General features: G+C 37.2%; 1 protein-coding gene across 1 annotated transcript; it reads right to left on the reverse strand.

Annotated features, from left to right (window-relative positions):
* Positions 1-7,076: 7,076 nt before the first annotated feature.
* On the reverse strand, positions 7,077-16,772 carry LOC149843848 (uncharacterized). The gene is made up of 4 exons (XM_090001963.1): positions 16,446-16,772; positions 11,946-12,068; positions 8,043-8,162; positions 7,077-7,343 (listed from the first exon to the last, which is right to left on the reverse strand). The coding sequence occupies exons 1-4, from the start codon at positions 16,480-16,482 to the stop codon at positions 7,282-7,284; spliced, it is 342 nt and encodes a 113-aa protein (XP_089858089.1). The 5' UTR covers positions 16,483-16,772; the 3' UTR covers positions 7,077-7,281.
* Positions 16,773-17,321: the final 549 nt, after the last annotated feature.

Consider the following 17,321-nt stretch of genomic DNA (forward strand, 5'->3'; position numbering starts at 1 on the left):
AGGTGCTCTGGCAGCAACAAACGATGGCAAAGGGTGCTCCGACGGTAGCAGACGATGGCAAAGGCTGCATCGTCAAAGGGAGCTCCTGTTACAGTAGATGGTGCATCGTCAAAGGGTGATCCAGAATGTTTAGGGTGACATATTGCGAAGAGCTCCTGTTAAAGCAGAGGAGTTTACTCCTTAGAGCGAAAACGATGATGATTTTAACCCTTTCTGGCAGGAGGATATTTTTGTTCTTTACTCAAAATGTCATTTTATGGCGCCAATGGCGGAAAAGGGTACTTAAGTATTTGCAAACTCTGGCGGTAGGACATTTTTGTCCTTTGCTCAAAACATCGTTTCATGGCGCTAATGACGGGAAAGGGTACTTAAGTCTTTGCAAACGCACCAGACTTCGATGCTAAGTGATGCAGACTCACATGGAGAAATTAACGAGCCCCACGTGCTTACATATGTGGCGCTCATTCAAACCCGAGAACACGCACCTGCGTGTTCCGGGGGGGGGGACATATAACCTGCTTCGATATCAAGGTGTTTGGTTGCATCCCCTTTTCGTACATATTGGGATATTACACTCCACTCTAAAAAATACGATATTCTAACTTATCCTGTTTTTTTGATGTATTAAATAAAGGTAAAATAAGTGGGATTTTGGATTCTCTCACTTGCCAACCCTTTTTGGACCACATAATCGAGCTTAGGAAATTATTTATCTGGACATACTTGGAGCAGCTCAATGCTCCTGAGTAGGGGTGAACAGCCATGTATCTCACCCGATTAAAGTCTGACCCGGCCCGACTAAAGAGGACAACAGGCTCAGGCCTCGCCTGGCCCAATGACAATCGGTCCTAAAGGGCCCAACCAGAACCGACACTAATGTGTGGTCTGTTGGTCCCTTAATTAGGTCAGCCCAGCCCGGCTCAATGTCCACCCCTGCTCCTTAGCGTGCATGTAGGATTTTTGCAAGCCAATCCCCCATTGTCCGTCCTTTGTTCATCCCACCTTTCAAGCTGCTTGAATCCAAATCGGTAGGTTTGGTTATAGCTGAAGATGAAGGATATAATTGGCTCAAAATGAAACATGAGCTAGTTCATGAACCCCATGTTTTCATCATGGGTGTATTTTTTTTTGTGATGTCAAGGAACTGTCGCTGAGAACGAAGCCACTTAGGGTACGTTTGGTTTAATCATGAGGTTCACTTCTTAATACACATTATAAAGTGAATCTCATTTGAACGTAACTACAAAAGCAATCGAACATAAATATTTATTTTTTTTTGCACAGAACTCAAAAAACAAGTTTCATGAAAAATGAGTTGGCAGTAGGGATGGCAGTGGACCGGGGGAAAGCGGGGCCCCGCCTCGCCCCGTTTGGACCGGGGATGAAGGGTATGAAACTGGGATGGAGGCGGGGGTGGAGGATAAAATCCATCCCCGCCGCGGAGGCGGGGCGGGGGTGGAAACCTTGTCCCCCTGCCCCGCCCCACTGCCATCCCTAGTTGGCAGACAACCTAAAAGTAAAATTTAGAAAGTGAGATTCATCGTGAAGTCTCGTGATATTTTAAAAGTGAATCTCTTTTGAACAATATTGTCGCTTTTCAAAAACACAACCAAACGTGCCCTTAATAGACTTGCCTTTAGCAAGGCAAAGCCCGAGTGAAACCAATGACCACCCTACCTTACATGTCCCACCTTCAAAAGCTATGAACATACTTGTATGCCATGAGGAGGATTTGATCCAGTATCTTTATCTTCACAACCACCCTGACGACCCCGCAGCTGGGTGCATTTGGTATCATTTCTTATAATGCTATGTTCTTGAGCTCCCAACATTGTTGCTATCTGCAATATAATAACAAGTCAATGGTCTATCAAGTACTGCACATAAAATTATTCTTGCAAATTGGAGTTAAGAGTGGTAAATGCATGCCTAGTTCACAATTTCCAATTCCAAAAAGTTTCATCTTTCATTTTATTTTAATAACAAGTTGGGGGATAGACCTTAGAGATTTGAGAACCTTTCTTGTTTTGCTTAATAAACAAGTGTATTGACCAACAGGGGCTCCGCTTGTCTGGCAGGAGCAGCACATTGTGTTGGGAAGTTGCAGGTTCAAAACCCAATGGTATAATTGTATAACTCGTAGGGGACTGCCTAATCCCAGCTTGTCTTTCAAAAAAAAAAATAAACGAGTGTATCTCAACCTCCTTTGATTGAAAAAGGAAAGGGGCTATAATAAACTAGAACAAAAGTTGGTATATTTATTGTTTTTCTTATCTTTGTTTAATAAATTTTTCATCCACTTCTCTTCAATGGGGCTCTAACTTGTCCTTTCCCATAATAGTTCAAGTGCAACTTTGAATACGACCACTCAAATTAGACTGTTCATTAACGGCCCTAATCATGTTCTTTCGTGTATCTTGGATCACAAAGGCTCGTGGACATGAGGACGCCTGATGCAGATTCGACTCGTAAGATCGAAATTTTTTGAAAGATAGGACAGACGCTCACAATTTTTAAATTTTTAGTCAATAAAAACCAATGTTTTGATATTTTAATATTAGAAATGATGTTTTATTAAAATAATATATAAAATAATTCAAAATAAAATATTATTAAAATATTAACTATATGTGCCAGCGTCTTTGTCAGAATGTCATGTCATGAAGGACACACCAGCAAAATGGCATGGCCCTGTGACATAGACAGGACACCCTCGTGTATCTTTGGTCCACTAGGGCGTGACTATTGTTCGGTTCAGGCTAACCCCAGTCCTACCAGGGTGAGGAATGCCCACTATTACATGTGAACTACTGTGAGATTTATGAAAGAATTGTCATGGAGGGTTGACCCAGATCTGCCTGTATAACTAATGATCGGGTTTGTGTTCCGGTTCAGGTTTTTATATATATATATATATATATATATATATATATATATATATATATATATATATATATAAAAGAGAGAGAGAGAGAGAGAATTGGGTATGTGCTTAATGGTTTTTTCTGCTCTTTGGTTTTTTTTTTCGCAGTTTAGACCTCATAAAATGTATTGGGCATGGTAGATTTACGAGGAATTCACACCTGGATCATGCGTTTTGGATGAAAAAAATGATATTTGGAACTTAAAAATTTTACAAAGATTTTGGATCGTTGTTTTTAGAACCTTATAAAAACTCACCCATGTATAGGAATCGAACACTTCAAGAGCCTATCCCTACAAAATCAAGTCATAGATCACATCCGTACGGCAGAATTTAAAAATAAAATAAAAAACCTTGAAAATCTTATTAAGCACGTATCATTAACCATATTTCATTAAGCACCTATCCCTCGCTATCTATATATATAACTCTGGCTGGGTAGGGTATCTGGCAAAAAATCTGGGTCAGGTGAGATATCCAGGAAAAATATGATCCAAACCCGATTCACATATTGCTCCCATCGAGTTTGGGTATATTCGGGTCAACACTTTACATGCCCATACCCAAGAATTCCGGTTGGACTGAGTCGGGTACCTGATACGAACCAGACCCTTTTGACAGGCCTAACCTGGTTACCGGACAGAAGTGGGTCTTGGATGAGGACCCTACCTAGTTTTGGACAGACCTATAAAGAAGGGGTCCATAGAAGGAGGCTCTAACCCTCCATTGGGAGGAGAAGCGAAAAGTTTGCATCGTGCAAATGTGCCCTGCTATGATGACCCCATTGTTTCCAAACTTTTTTCCCTCAACCAATGGGGGAAGTCACTTGTATTTACCAATTCACCTCCTTCAGTGTTCCCAGCTTTTTTCAACACGCACTCTCATGCATTCTGCTAATGATTCAGAGTAGGAGTGCGTGTAGAACGCCCATGTGCTTTGAGCACACCTTCCAACACTTCGATGGTTTATGAAGGGACGTCATGAGCCGTCCATCTTCCTCAGATGGATGTCATGATTGTGCGTTTAAAAGAACTGACCCTGCACATAAAAAAGGCCATAGTTACCATAGACATAGTAAGAAGGTGCAAGAAATCATCTTGAGACAGGGAGGAGAGAGGAGGCAACAGAAAAAATTAACACGAAAAAAGCATATGAAACATGTATTTTTACTTACATTCATCTCTTTAAGCATTGCCCAAAAATATTACCATATCCATGCAGGTAATGTTTGCTACCCTGGTGGGTAAAGAATCCCCTACTAAGAAATAGCAGTTTTATTTTTCTGCTTTTTTGCACATCTAACCCTTCAGATTTGATCTACATATTAAGTTTACTAGAAACAGGGTCATGTTTTTCTGATATATATGTCAGATTTTAGGAGGGTTGAACAAGGAACGGCTTATAATGCATCAAATTTTCAATCATCAAAAACATAAATAGTTTTGCATAAAAAAATCTATGACCCAAGGGTCGATTCCTATGATTTTGACAATGTTGAACACATCCATAAGGTCACAACCTCCCATTATGAGCTCTAACTAGGAGGTTTCTTACGCACGAGAGTAGCAAATGCTCTCTCTCTCTCTCTCTCTCTCTCTCTCTCTCTCTCTCTCTCTATATATATATATATATATATATATATATATATATATATATATATAAAAGGTGCTCCCGAAGTACCTATTCTCACCTAATAGAAGCTTCAATTTTTCTAAATATTTTTAGCTTTTTTGTTTATAAGACCTTATATCTATATGATCTACAATTAGTAGAAAACAAGTTTTGGATATGTATACAGGTAGGTTTTTTAAGATATTCAAAATTGATGGCTCACAATGTACCAAAATTTTATGACTTAAAAAATTCTATTTTTATGTCCAAAAAACATAATCCAAAACATGATTCCTATCAAATAATCTATATTGAATACATCTATAAGGCCTCCTGATTGAGAAGATGCAACATAAAACTATGATTTCTAGAATGTGAGAGTAGGTGCTACCGGAGCACTGTGGCATATATATATATATATATATATATATATATATATATATATATATATGTGTGTGTGTGTGTGTGTGTGTGTGAAACGGAGACCATCCAACCAAAGGGAAGTCCAAAATCTACAACGGATGATGGTCAGACAGCTCTCCTTATTGAATGTTTGAGCATTGCATCGATCGAACCTTATATATTTGTTCTTTATAATATATTTAGTGAGAAATAGGCTCTGGATGAAGGCTTTGCAGCATCTAGACATGTTTTTTGGAAGCGTAAAAACCAACATAGAACTATGATTTTAAGTGCTTTGAAAAACGCATCTGAATATTGAAAATTCATAATCCAAAACATATAGCTTTCTAAACAAACAATAAAAATCTGAAACGTAATCAACGAAAAACTCATTTGTTAGATAAAGAAAATCGTCGATTATCATCGGTTTGTAGATTTTAGAACTACCTTTGGTTGGACGGTCCCTATATATATATATATATATATATATATATGTGCAAAAAAAGTTCACGTTTCATAGGTGAACTTCTAGGTTCCTAGAAGCTTCCAGTAACTATGCAAAAGACCCCACAGGCTAGGGTCACTGCTTGCTTTCTAAAATAGACTGCACCATGGTGTACGAAGCCCATCCTCCACAGGAAAGACATGTTTAGATTGCAAATCCTCAACAGGGATATGCCGTTTTTCGCCTTGTGGCAAGTGACGTCATGTGACACATGGACACGACAGCATTACATGCCATAACATGTAGGGAAAACATTTTATTGTTTTTAATAATTTTAACAATGTTTTCAATAATACATATATTTTCATATTAAAATAAAAAAAATCAATTAAATAATAAAAACTATGCCCTCATCCTATTTTTGAAAACGATTATGAAATTCCCGTGTCAAACTCATATCGAGTTACAGTTGGTGTCAGTGTGTTTGTGACATGGATCGATTGCCTTCAAATTTTGGAAGCATATCATGCGGTTTACCCTTAAAATAAGCATTTGAAGTGTTGTCTTGGATTTTTTTTATGACCACTATTTCAAGCAACCGAGAAATGTCCTAGCGTATGTTTGGATCAGCTGGACTTGAATTCTGGAATTGGAATTCTAATAGAGCTCGCAATTCCAGTGTTTCAATTGACTCCACAAACTAATTTTTTGACAAATTCCAAAGATGCAAGACATGCAAACTAACATCAAGAGGTAAAATCTGTTGAATCATGGCAGCCAAATACACCCAAGCTTTGTTTGTCCCGACCTAAACGTAACCTAAGGGTGTGTTTGATGCGCTGGACAAATGCCGCCTGGATAAGACAGGTGGTGCTTGTCCAGAATGCGCTGCGTCCCCTGAGATAGAACATGGGGAAACAAAGCTGTCCCGCATATCAAATGTGGGACAGCACCAAGGCAAGGACTGGTCTGTCTCCAACCAGTGTCCTGCGTATCAAACATGCCCTAAATTGACAAACTTGTCTACCAAAGGATGAATAGATACACCATCTAGGAATTATACAATCCTATAGGCAGGCTTGCACACTGTTTGACTAAAAGAACCCTCTTCTGCCTCTCCATCCCTTGGATAATAAAAATGCACAACAGTACGTGTGGCAAACTCCTATGTTCATAATGGTTTGGATTTCCATATTATCTAAATTTGAACAATGAAAAAGGGATGGCACTTGCCTAATGAAAATAACTGAATCTGCAGTAGGACTGAGCTTTAAATTTATACTAGTTATTTAAGATGTCATGCATCACCCCATTTCCACTTAACACACACCGTGATGATAAATTGCTCATCTTGCTATGATTATCTCAGATCTGACTCTAAATGAACCCAACCTCCAAAGGGCTGGAAACAGATCAGCTCTGTCTGATCCAAGTCCAAATCCTAACCCAAGCAAATGATCAATCAACCAAATCAAATATCTAACTTCAACCCATCTTTAGTGCTTATAGTCAACTTTTCATATGCATCTCTAAGTTTCTGTGCAACCCAGATGTGCACGTACCAAAACCATTTAAATCTCCAATAATGCCTGACTATCAAGCCCACCCTACCTAATCAAGTCATGAAATAAGGTATCGAGTACAGTAAGCAAAGGCCTGGATGATCATGATGAGGATAAGTTGAAATCAAGATGATTACAACAAATAGTTCAAATGAAACCATCTTTAGAAGAAACGGAAAGAAGGGTAACATTGTCCTCCCCAGAAAATACAATTCTCAGTTTGGATAGCTTGATGCTGCTAGCAGATGGTGAAAGCTTAGAAACCTTTTGTGAATACTAACAAAGCAGGTAAAGCAATTTACATGATTTACACTTCCTCTTGAAGCCTTTCCTTTTTGTCAACCGTTTATCAAATTGGTTGGCTCGCTCAAAACATACTTAGGCAGCTCATATTTTGCACCTGCATCATTATTCAGGAACAAAGTAACTATACAGCCACAGAGAGAGAGAGAGAGGATTCTATGCACCCTAAGTTTAGAAAGGCATAATAGTTGCAGGCCAGGTCAAGCCGATGATAGACCGTGGCTTAGGAAGTGGAACCTAATCTGTTATCAATTAAAATGGATCATGCCAAGCGGACTTAGTAAAAAATACAGAAACTCCGCTAGGGATACAGAAACCATTAGTTGGCAAGTCTCAATGGACTTGTAAAAACTTCAGGAAAATCCATTAACTAATGGAAGCTAATATCAAATCCAAATCTTGTCCAAACTTAATCAAGTTGCTAATCTTCCCAACAAAAATTAAGTCCAGAAAAAAAAAGGCACAGGAATCAGCAATTAAGTTGGAATGCCCACGGTAGAGTAGTCAGACCCTCAAATGGACAGAGCTAACTGGCCAATGGATTTAGGTAACACGGTTGACACTCAGATTCCTAATATGCACAAATGAGTGTACAAGAAAAGTGGAAACTAACGGACATAACTGGATCTGAACAATTTACGAACCACGTTGCCAGACTCCATAGAAGAGTTGGTCCAGTCCTTGCATGGAGACAAGACTAGCACACTGAGTCTGTCCATGCCAAGTATCTGAGTAAGACTTGCAGCAAATCAAGCAGTTTTATTCATGTTATCTGTCTCAAGTGAGCAGGCATTACCTCTCTCATCATAGCAGATTGTCATGTCCGCATTTGTAATGATGATGCCAGCACTATCCACAATAGCCTGAGCTAGGTTTAAATCAGCTTCTGCTGCAGCTCGAAGTGCATCCCAAATTTCTGGTCAACAGCAAAGAAAGTTGAAATGAAATAGAAACCAGGGAAGGATAACATATCTATTTGTAGTTAAAGAGTTGTTCGCTTTGCTGCTAAACATACTGGGGTAAGGAGTCACTCAAAACAAGTGCCAAATTTAAGAGTTTACTCAACACAGACTAAAGGAACAATGCGTGCACCCTCAGGATGACCTGAAAATACAGAAGTTAACATATTCATGCATATATGCATTACACACATTAAAAAGAAAACAAACACATAATTATGGCAGATATATTACTCGATACGATATTAATGTGTCGATATCACGAACTCAGACTTAAGAATGAAATGGGACTCAAAATTGAGACTCAGTCACCTATAGATTCTGTCAAGATGCATGACATTCTCTGATCAATCAATGATGTAAGCTAAGTCTGACTCATCTGGTAGAATGACTTTTAATGTGGCTGCAGATGATTGAAGGGGTCCAACTTTTCAAACAGAAGTCAGCAGGGTCAGTCAGTGAAGCAGTTCACTCAGTTAATCTATTATATGTCCCAGCTGAGTCAATCCTCTGAATTCCAAACCTGTAGATGCCATCTGTAATTTGAGCTGTCTTTCCAAACCTTTATAAAAACCATATCATCATCACCTCTCCTTTTTTTCCCTTAATACTTGCTGGTTTTGTGATTTTCTCAAGCTTGTTTATATCCTGCAAAAAGATCCAACACCCCCCCCACCCACCACCTCCATTGGGTTATTCCAGGAACCTACGGGAGTCCCAGCACTTGCAACCATCACTTCTCAAAGAACAAAGATGTTTGGCATGACACCTAAATCCACACTTGTAGATAAACAAAGTTGTGGTTAGAAACTGACTAGCAAGTAAATGTGACCGAAAGCTGTCATGCATCTCAAACGCTTAACGAGGGAAAACTGGCCCCAGCTTCATTGGATGAGGTTTGGCATGCTGATTTGTCCATACACCATTACTCCTCATCAATGGGATGTTGACTAAGCCCCAATAACTGAAAAGAAATCCCTGAAATTTGTTCACAAGTTCGTCTTTGATCTAATAAAGATTATACTTCTAATAGATGTTCATCCATCCAGTTACAGAAATTTCAAGCAATTTCATGAATAATAAAATTAATCTACATAACAGAACTAGAATTCAAAATACCGAGTCATAACAACAGAAGAAGAAAGGAACAAACTGTACTGTAGAATTTAATCAATAATATATAATCTAAATAGAGGAAGAAGAAATTATCAAGGAAAGAAAATAAATCAAGATGGAATTTGCAGAGACAAGATTAACACGACGGTGTTAATCAAGGTCAATAAGCATCACATTCACATATATAGTAGACTTCATATTAACTTGAATTTGTTATAATCATTGGAAGCTCCCTTGACTGATCAATAGTTAACTCAAGCAGAAAAAGTGTAAAACATGATTCTTCAAACAACCCAAATTTGTCGGAAGCCTAGCATCCTATATACATGAATCTCAATTACAAGATAGGAAACATGCTCCTGAACTACAGTAGGCTTCTTATAAGTACATGAAATTGTGTCTTCCCTTGGATGGAATCACATTTTCCACATCAGGAATCATGAAGTCCTTCCAGTTCCAGTGTTACTGAAGTCTTGTGGACCGCAGTAATATTATTGATGTTCATGTAAACGATCAGAACATAGTAGCAATGAAAGGAAAAAAAAACAATAAATAGTAGCAGTGACAAGGAAAAAAACATTAAGGCCCCATTTAGTTGTAGGATAAAGTTTTGGAAGAAGGAAACACTTCTTCCAAAATGGTTGGACCAATGTAAAACTCCATGTTTCTAGCAAAATGGAAAAACTTTAACCTGAACTTTTAGTCAGTTTTGGCTCATTTATCCTGTAAAAAAAGTCAAATGTAGAAAAGTTTTGACTTTTTTCCATAAAACTTTTATCCTACTTTATTTTTTCTTCCAAAATAAGATTCGGAACGAAGAGATACGTAAGAAGGTAGGTGTTGCACCCATTGAAAATAAGATGCGAGAGAATCGTTTACGGTGGTTTGGACATATTCGGCGAAGGCCTAATGATGCTCCAGTTAGAAGGTTGGAGAAATGGGAAAATATATTAGTTAAAAGAGGTCGGGGTAGGCCTAGGAAGACTTGGATGGAGATGATAGGAAAGGATATGAATGCTTTGAACCTCACCGAGGACATGGCGTTGGATAGAAATGATTGGAGGAAAAGGATTCATGTGGAAGACCCAAAATGAATTTCTTTTTTGGTTCATATCGCTGACCCCAATTGTTTTGGGATGAAGGCGTAGTTGTTGTTGTTGTTGTTGTTGTTGTATTTTTTCTTCCAAATATTTTTCCAGCATGAAAACGGGGCCTAATAGAATAAGAAATTCATGCTGAACATTATCATATGATCCAACAAACAAAACCTATCACTTCCATATAATTACTCAAACATTCCCACACATCCATCCACTTCACAGGATGCTTCTTACAGACACTTTTTGTCTGCTGTCCTGGAAAAAGCTTAGAACTTTTCTAAATTTGACAGTCTACTTTTCAAGATCAAGGTTGTTTCCTGCCTTGGAAATCAGAAATCATACTTTCCAACGTCCAAAGGCTACCGCTGGTGCACACGAGCTGATGTCCTGTTGTTTGTGAAATCAGAATGGATGATTTTTGGGAGTCCATCTTTGTGTATGTTACATGTATCCACCTACAACAGATATAATGCAAACCTATGCTTCTATATAATTTACGATCATATCAGCCACATATGAGAAATTTTCAACAATCGCTAACACAGAGACCTAATTGAAGATGAAACAAAGTGCTTACAATTGATTTACTCTCTCAATAAATTATTTCCCCTTGCAAAGTATGTATACTGTTGAATCATTATTAAGTATTGCATGTAATGAAAAAGGAAAAACCTTGCAAGAAAACTGCAACAAAGAGGCATACCCTCATTTAAAAAATCTCCAGGCCAATGGACATTTCACAGTATGCAATGAAGTTATGGCACAGCAAAATGCCCTGTTCACAAGAAGGCAAACATTTCTTCACACATTCAATGCCATCATACTGTAGGGATTCATGAGCATTTCGTAAGCTGCAATCAAGTCGGTATAAAATTTTTCTACATGACAATTAATTCCATGTGAAGTTTATATGTGATAAAGTTGCAGAAAACAGTATTTGTCATCATTTGATTCATCATCATGAAGTACCCAGTAATCCCATCGCCCTTTATATTACACGCCAACTAGAATGCCATTTTTCACTTAAGTATTTAAAGATTTTTGGTATATCAAGGTTAAATTTATTATATGCACCATTATATTTAAGTTTGCTGACATAGCATTTCATCTTAGAAAAGTAAGCTAAGAGAATAATGTTGAGATGATAGAGTTGCCATCTTCCTAAACCCATTCTATTTATACAAATTATTGTCCTTCTTTTCTCTCTTTGTTCTTCTTGCTTTGTTTTCCTTGGTTTCTGCTGCCACCTTCAGTTACCCTTCCTCTCCTTATCAACAATATATTTGATTTCAGTTATTTAAACACCTCAAAACCTCTCTATGCACATTTAATATCCTAAAATGTTTTCCTTGTTACCTTTTTTTTTTTTTTGGAAAAAAGAACAAGGATTACACATGGTAAAAAGCATTTTGCCATCATTTTGCTTATGTGAAATTGCTGCAAGTGAAAGTAACCATTTGAAGCAGGTTTGCTAAACAGGCATGTATAACAGGATACATTGATAGCATGGGTGAAACATTTCACCTTTCTGACCACCGTAATGGGGAGCTGTATCCCAAAATTCGTCACGCATTTGTGTTAGTTGTGTCCTAGTAAGAGGTTGGGGATGCTTCCAAGCCTTTGGCTTCCTTAGTTTTTTAGTAGTCTCTGAAAGAAACAAATCCTTTGGACTTTAGCAAACTCCAAAAAAATCAACTTATTTTATCAAATAGCATCGAAGGAAATAGAAACTACTAATGTATCTGAATTATGCTTTAATCCTCTGGAGCCACAATCTGGAAGGTATAGTTATGACCAATAAAAAAATTTAAATGTTAATTTGTAAGGAAACACGGAAGCTAATGTCATACTAATAAATGCACCACCATGACTTTCACAATGCAAAAAAAAAGTAACACCATGGTTTTTATGGGCAAAAAGATGAACTTGTTTGTTGAGTGTGTATGTGTGTGTGTGTGTGTGTGTGTGTGTGTGTGTGAGAGAGAGAGAGAGAGAGAGAGAGACCACAATATCCATGGTATATAGTGGAAATTAAGAAGTTTTCTGCCTTTTATTTCCCATAGCACAATTTCAAAAATTCCATGCTAGTCGTGTGTTGTGGATGGCACAAATAAGGAGAACAAAATTATATATATATATATATATATATATATATATATATATATATATATATATATATATGGGGGAAATATATGGTGGTTCTGTACCATGATACCTTATGGTTGTATTTAATATGCTAGAAGGTTTTATCATCTCTAATACACCATAAGATTCATTTTTTAGATGGCAAAAAATCAACGGCTCACAGTTCTAGAAAATAAGGGTGGTATAGAAATGGTATAAAACATCCTATTTGAGTAAATCTTAACACATGAAAACAGTAAATAGAACATGATAAAAATCATAGAAAGGTTAGATTTTTCTTTTGGAGCTTCAATCTATGTAAATCAAGTGTATACAACCGTAAGTTATGGTGGTACAGTACCACCATAGAAGCAACATATGTATATATATAGGGAGAGAGAGAGAGAGTGTGTGTGATGCAAACATGTTAAATGGATTTTTCGAGCTTTTTTCATTTTATTTTTAAATTTTGAATGTACATACGTGATCTACGTACTTTATTTTGTAGGGATCAGGAGCATTTTATTCTGATACATGGGTGGGAAATAAGGTTAGAAAAATCAACAGTCTAAAATCTTTGTAAATTTTTTGAGGCTCCAAATTTCATTTATTTCATCGAAAACAGATGATTTGAGCATCAATTCTTAGTAAATCGACCATGCTGAACACATCTATAGGGCCGGGATCACAAAAAAAAAACAATGGAAGAACCGAAAAACCCATTTAGCATATTTTATTACTCTCTCTCTCTATCCATCTATATATATATACATATATAGTAATGCTCCGGTGCTCCGGGAATACCTTCTCCCACCTACTAGAAATCATAGTTGTAGGTTATATCTTCTCAATCAGACCTTATAGACATACTTTACACAGTTTATTTGATAGGAATCATGTTTTGGATCATGTTTTTTGGACATAAAAACAGGTTTTTTAGTCATGACATTTTGGTACACTGTGAGCCATTGATTTTTGAAGATGTTAAAAACCCTACGTGTATGCCATAATCACATGATCCAAAACTTGTTTTCCACCAAATAATGATTGTAGATCATATCTATAGGGTTTGATCAATGAAAAAAACTCAAAATTTTGAAAATTTGAAGCTTTTATTAGGTGGGAGTAGGTGCTCTCGGAACACCCTATAAATATATATATATATATATATATATATATATATATATATATATATATATATATATATATATATATATATATATATATATAGGTGGTAGCTGCCGTCAGCCTACCAGACTTTTGAAGGGTGTTTTCATGTTTTCCTTAAATTTGACTGTACAAATGTGATTTACATGCTTGATTTTATTGGAATCGACTCTTGGATCATTCGATTATGACACTAAAATAAGTTTTTATAAGATTTAAAAATCAATGGTCTAAAATTTTCATAAATATTCAAAACTTAAAAAGTCATGTTTTTTGTCGAAAAAACATGATCCAAATGTCGTTTCCTAACAAATCAACCATGTTGAATACATCTGCAGGGTAAGATTTGTGAAAATCAACCCAAAAATGCTGATTTGCACATGGTAGGCTCGCGAAAGGCCAAAAAAGAGGTAGGCAGCTACCACTTTTCCTATATATATATATAGATAAATAGATAGATAGATAGATAGATAGATAGAGAGAGAGAGAGAGAAGGTGGCAGCTGCTAACCGCCATGCTAATAGGGCCATCGAAGGGGTTTTCCATGTTTTAATTAAATCTAACCATACTGATGTGTTCTACATGCTTGATTTTATAGGAATCGACTCTTGGATCATCCGATTCCAATACACCGGTATGTTTTTATAAGGTTTAAAAAATCGATGATCTAAGAATTTTATGAATATTTAAGGCTTAAAAAATCATGTTTTCATAAAAAAAAATATAGTCCAAGTATTGTTTCCTAGTAAATTGACCGTACCGAACACATCTGTATGGTCAGATTTAAGTAATACATAGGGAAAACCCTTCGAAAGCCCAATTAGCACAGTGGTTAGCTAGAAAGTGGTTAACAGCCCTCTCTCTCTCTCTCTCTCTCTCTCTCTCTCTCTCTCTCTCTCTCTATATATATATATATATATATATATATATATATATATATATATATATAGACACACACACACACACACACACACACACACACACACACACGAAAGGGGTATCATCGGACCCCCTTTCATCTGAAAAAAGTTGGACGCGCGGCCTTGCGTCGGGCATCCTTTTTTCTTTTTGAGCTCTGCTAAAAACGCTTTTTGCGATTTTTTTTGCGCTGCTGATCGAGTGCGCAATCACCAGTGCATGTAAGCCCGATTTTGCATCGGACAGGATGGGTGTATGATGATACACCTCTCTCTCTCTCTCTCTCTCTCTATATATATATATATATATATATATATATATATATATATATATATATTCAATAAAAAAAATAAAAAACAGAATGAGAAACTTCTACCAAGAGAATCCAAATGTACAAATATGATTAAAAAATAACAAAACTAGAGAAGCATTATAGGTAGAGGTGCCCGTGGAAAACTTTCTTGAGAGAAAGTGGTACATTGAGACCAAGATGAGATGTTGAAAGCCTTACTCTTGCATGGCACAAAAAGTCCATCCTTCTCCAACAAAAGATTAAACTACCAATAAAAAAATTCTCAGAAAAAAGACAAACAAATATCTGATATTTGAAAACCACTAACGCTTTTAGTAGGAAGACGATGTAAACATGCACTGAACATCTAAATTCAAGTACCAAATTCTCATAAGGTAAAACCTTATTTCATATATGATGCACCCCAAAAGGAAAAGCGCAGCAGTGAACAGGTAATGAGAAGCTTGCACAACCAAGAGGCCGGAACAAAGATAACTGTTGGATTTTACCAAAGGAAAGATGGCAAAATGGGCTGAAGCGCAGCACGCCAGGCGTAACTCTTGGGGATTGATTTTATCCATCTTGATTCTTGGAGTGTGATTGTATTCTAAAGATAGACGTGACCCGTATTTCTGTTGTATTGTTTAGTTTCCTTGTTTGTTTCCCTAAATTAGTGGGATTGTATTCTATGTGACAGGAAATGTAACGTAGTAGCCTTAATAAGCATATCTTCAGTTGAATGAAAACATCGAAAAACTTTATTCATATCGTCTTCTTTGGCCCCAAGGGCAGGGGTCCCTCGCAGTTTTACGCTGCAGGCAAGACGACTGTAGGTATGGCAGGCGGAGCCAGCACGACCAGGTCTTGGGTGCGGCGGGTTATAAATTCAAAAAAATATCGTCTTCTTTGCCTTTGGTTCTGCTCTCTTGATATCCATTTTAACAATAACCCCAAAGTGAAAATTGAGTAAAATTAACAATAACAAGAGAATAATGTGATCAAATAGCTAGATTTTGTCGCGTCCCCTAAAATATAACAATCGTACCCCATGAATATGGGGATTTTCTTTCTCCGGAATTCACGATTTCCACAAAATTCATCGATACAATCTCTTCATTGGCCTTTCCGAAAATGCTAACATCAATGCCATAGAATCTTGTATAGTTTTCAGCATTAAAATAAAAATTATAACACCCAAAAACATTATTTTAGTCATAACGCACACGAAATCGGGAGAGAAAGAGAGAGAACATTCATCGAAGCTTTAACAAAGACCGATGGATTTCAATGTCTTCGTAAACACGAAATCAGCAATTGTACTAAATAAAAATCCACTAAATTAAAAAAAAAAAAGAAGGAACGAATCGTAACAAATGAACTCTACGTAAAACGAAATTAAGAAATACAAGAATCGAGAATCATCATCACACGAAAAAAAGAAGAAGAGTGGAGGACAAAATTCACGCCCAATTCCGCCGAACAATCAAAGAAAAATTCCATCGAAAACGAATTGATCAACCAACCTTCGGCTTTACTCTGCGACGATCCTACGCACCCCATTCGTTCCGCTCCAAATTTTTCCCAATCACAAAAGAAAGAGAAGAAGAAGAAGAGGAGGAGGAGGGACGGAGATTAGAGAAGCAAAGAGGGACAAGTCACCGCCATTCCGCCGATCAGAAGGAGGATGACTCGACGGCAGCCACCGGACGGGAGCGGCGGTGAACGAAGAAAACGAGGGGGAGCGCCGAGGAGTGGGATCCCGGCGGGTGTAGTGGTTTTCCGGCGGATTCCGCGGGACACATGGAAGCTCGGAGGTCAGATCGTAGGACTCACCTGCTGCTGCCAAACACAGGACCGATTCTTTTTTCCTAGATTTTTATCTTTTTTTTATGGGTAATTTTCATATGCCCCCAAACTTTTGATATTCTTTTATGTATCCCCCAAAATACTTTTTAGGTTTTCAAAAAACCTCGAAGTTTAATTCTAATCCATGGCACTGCCCTAGGATGCCAATTAACCAGATTTTATCCGATATCTGACCGAATTTGATTCTCTTTAGTCGCATTTGGTAAGCTAAAAATAATATCTGATTATAATCGGATGAGAGGATATGGATTTGATATTTTGCTATTGAATCAGAGTATTGGATGTCTAAATCCGGTTACATGTAAAAGAGAATCTGGTGTGAGGTTGTCACCATCCAAATCTGAATCCAAATTCAAGTATGTTTAGCCAAAATCTGATTGGTTGAATATGGTTTTGGTTATGTCTGATCCAAATCCAAATCTGAACCGTTTAGTAAAAATTTGAAAACACAAGTATTTTTAAGTAAAACTTTAAAAACACAAAAATAAAAGATCTGCAAAAGAACCCTGACATTTGAGAATTGAGACAAACTT

This window comes from Nuphar pumila, chromosome 3, assembly GCF_984573655.1.
Source record: "Nuphar pumila chromosome 3, dmNupPumi1.hap1.1, whole genome shotgun sequence".
Lineage (NCBI taxonomy): Eukaryota > Viridiplantae > Streptophyta > Magnoliopsida > Nymphaeales > Nymphaeaceae > Nuphar > Nuphar pumila.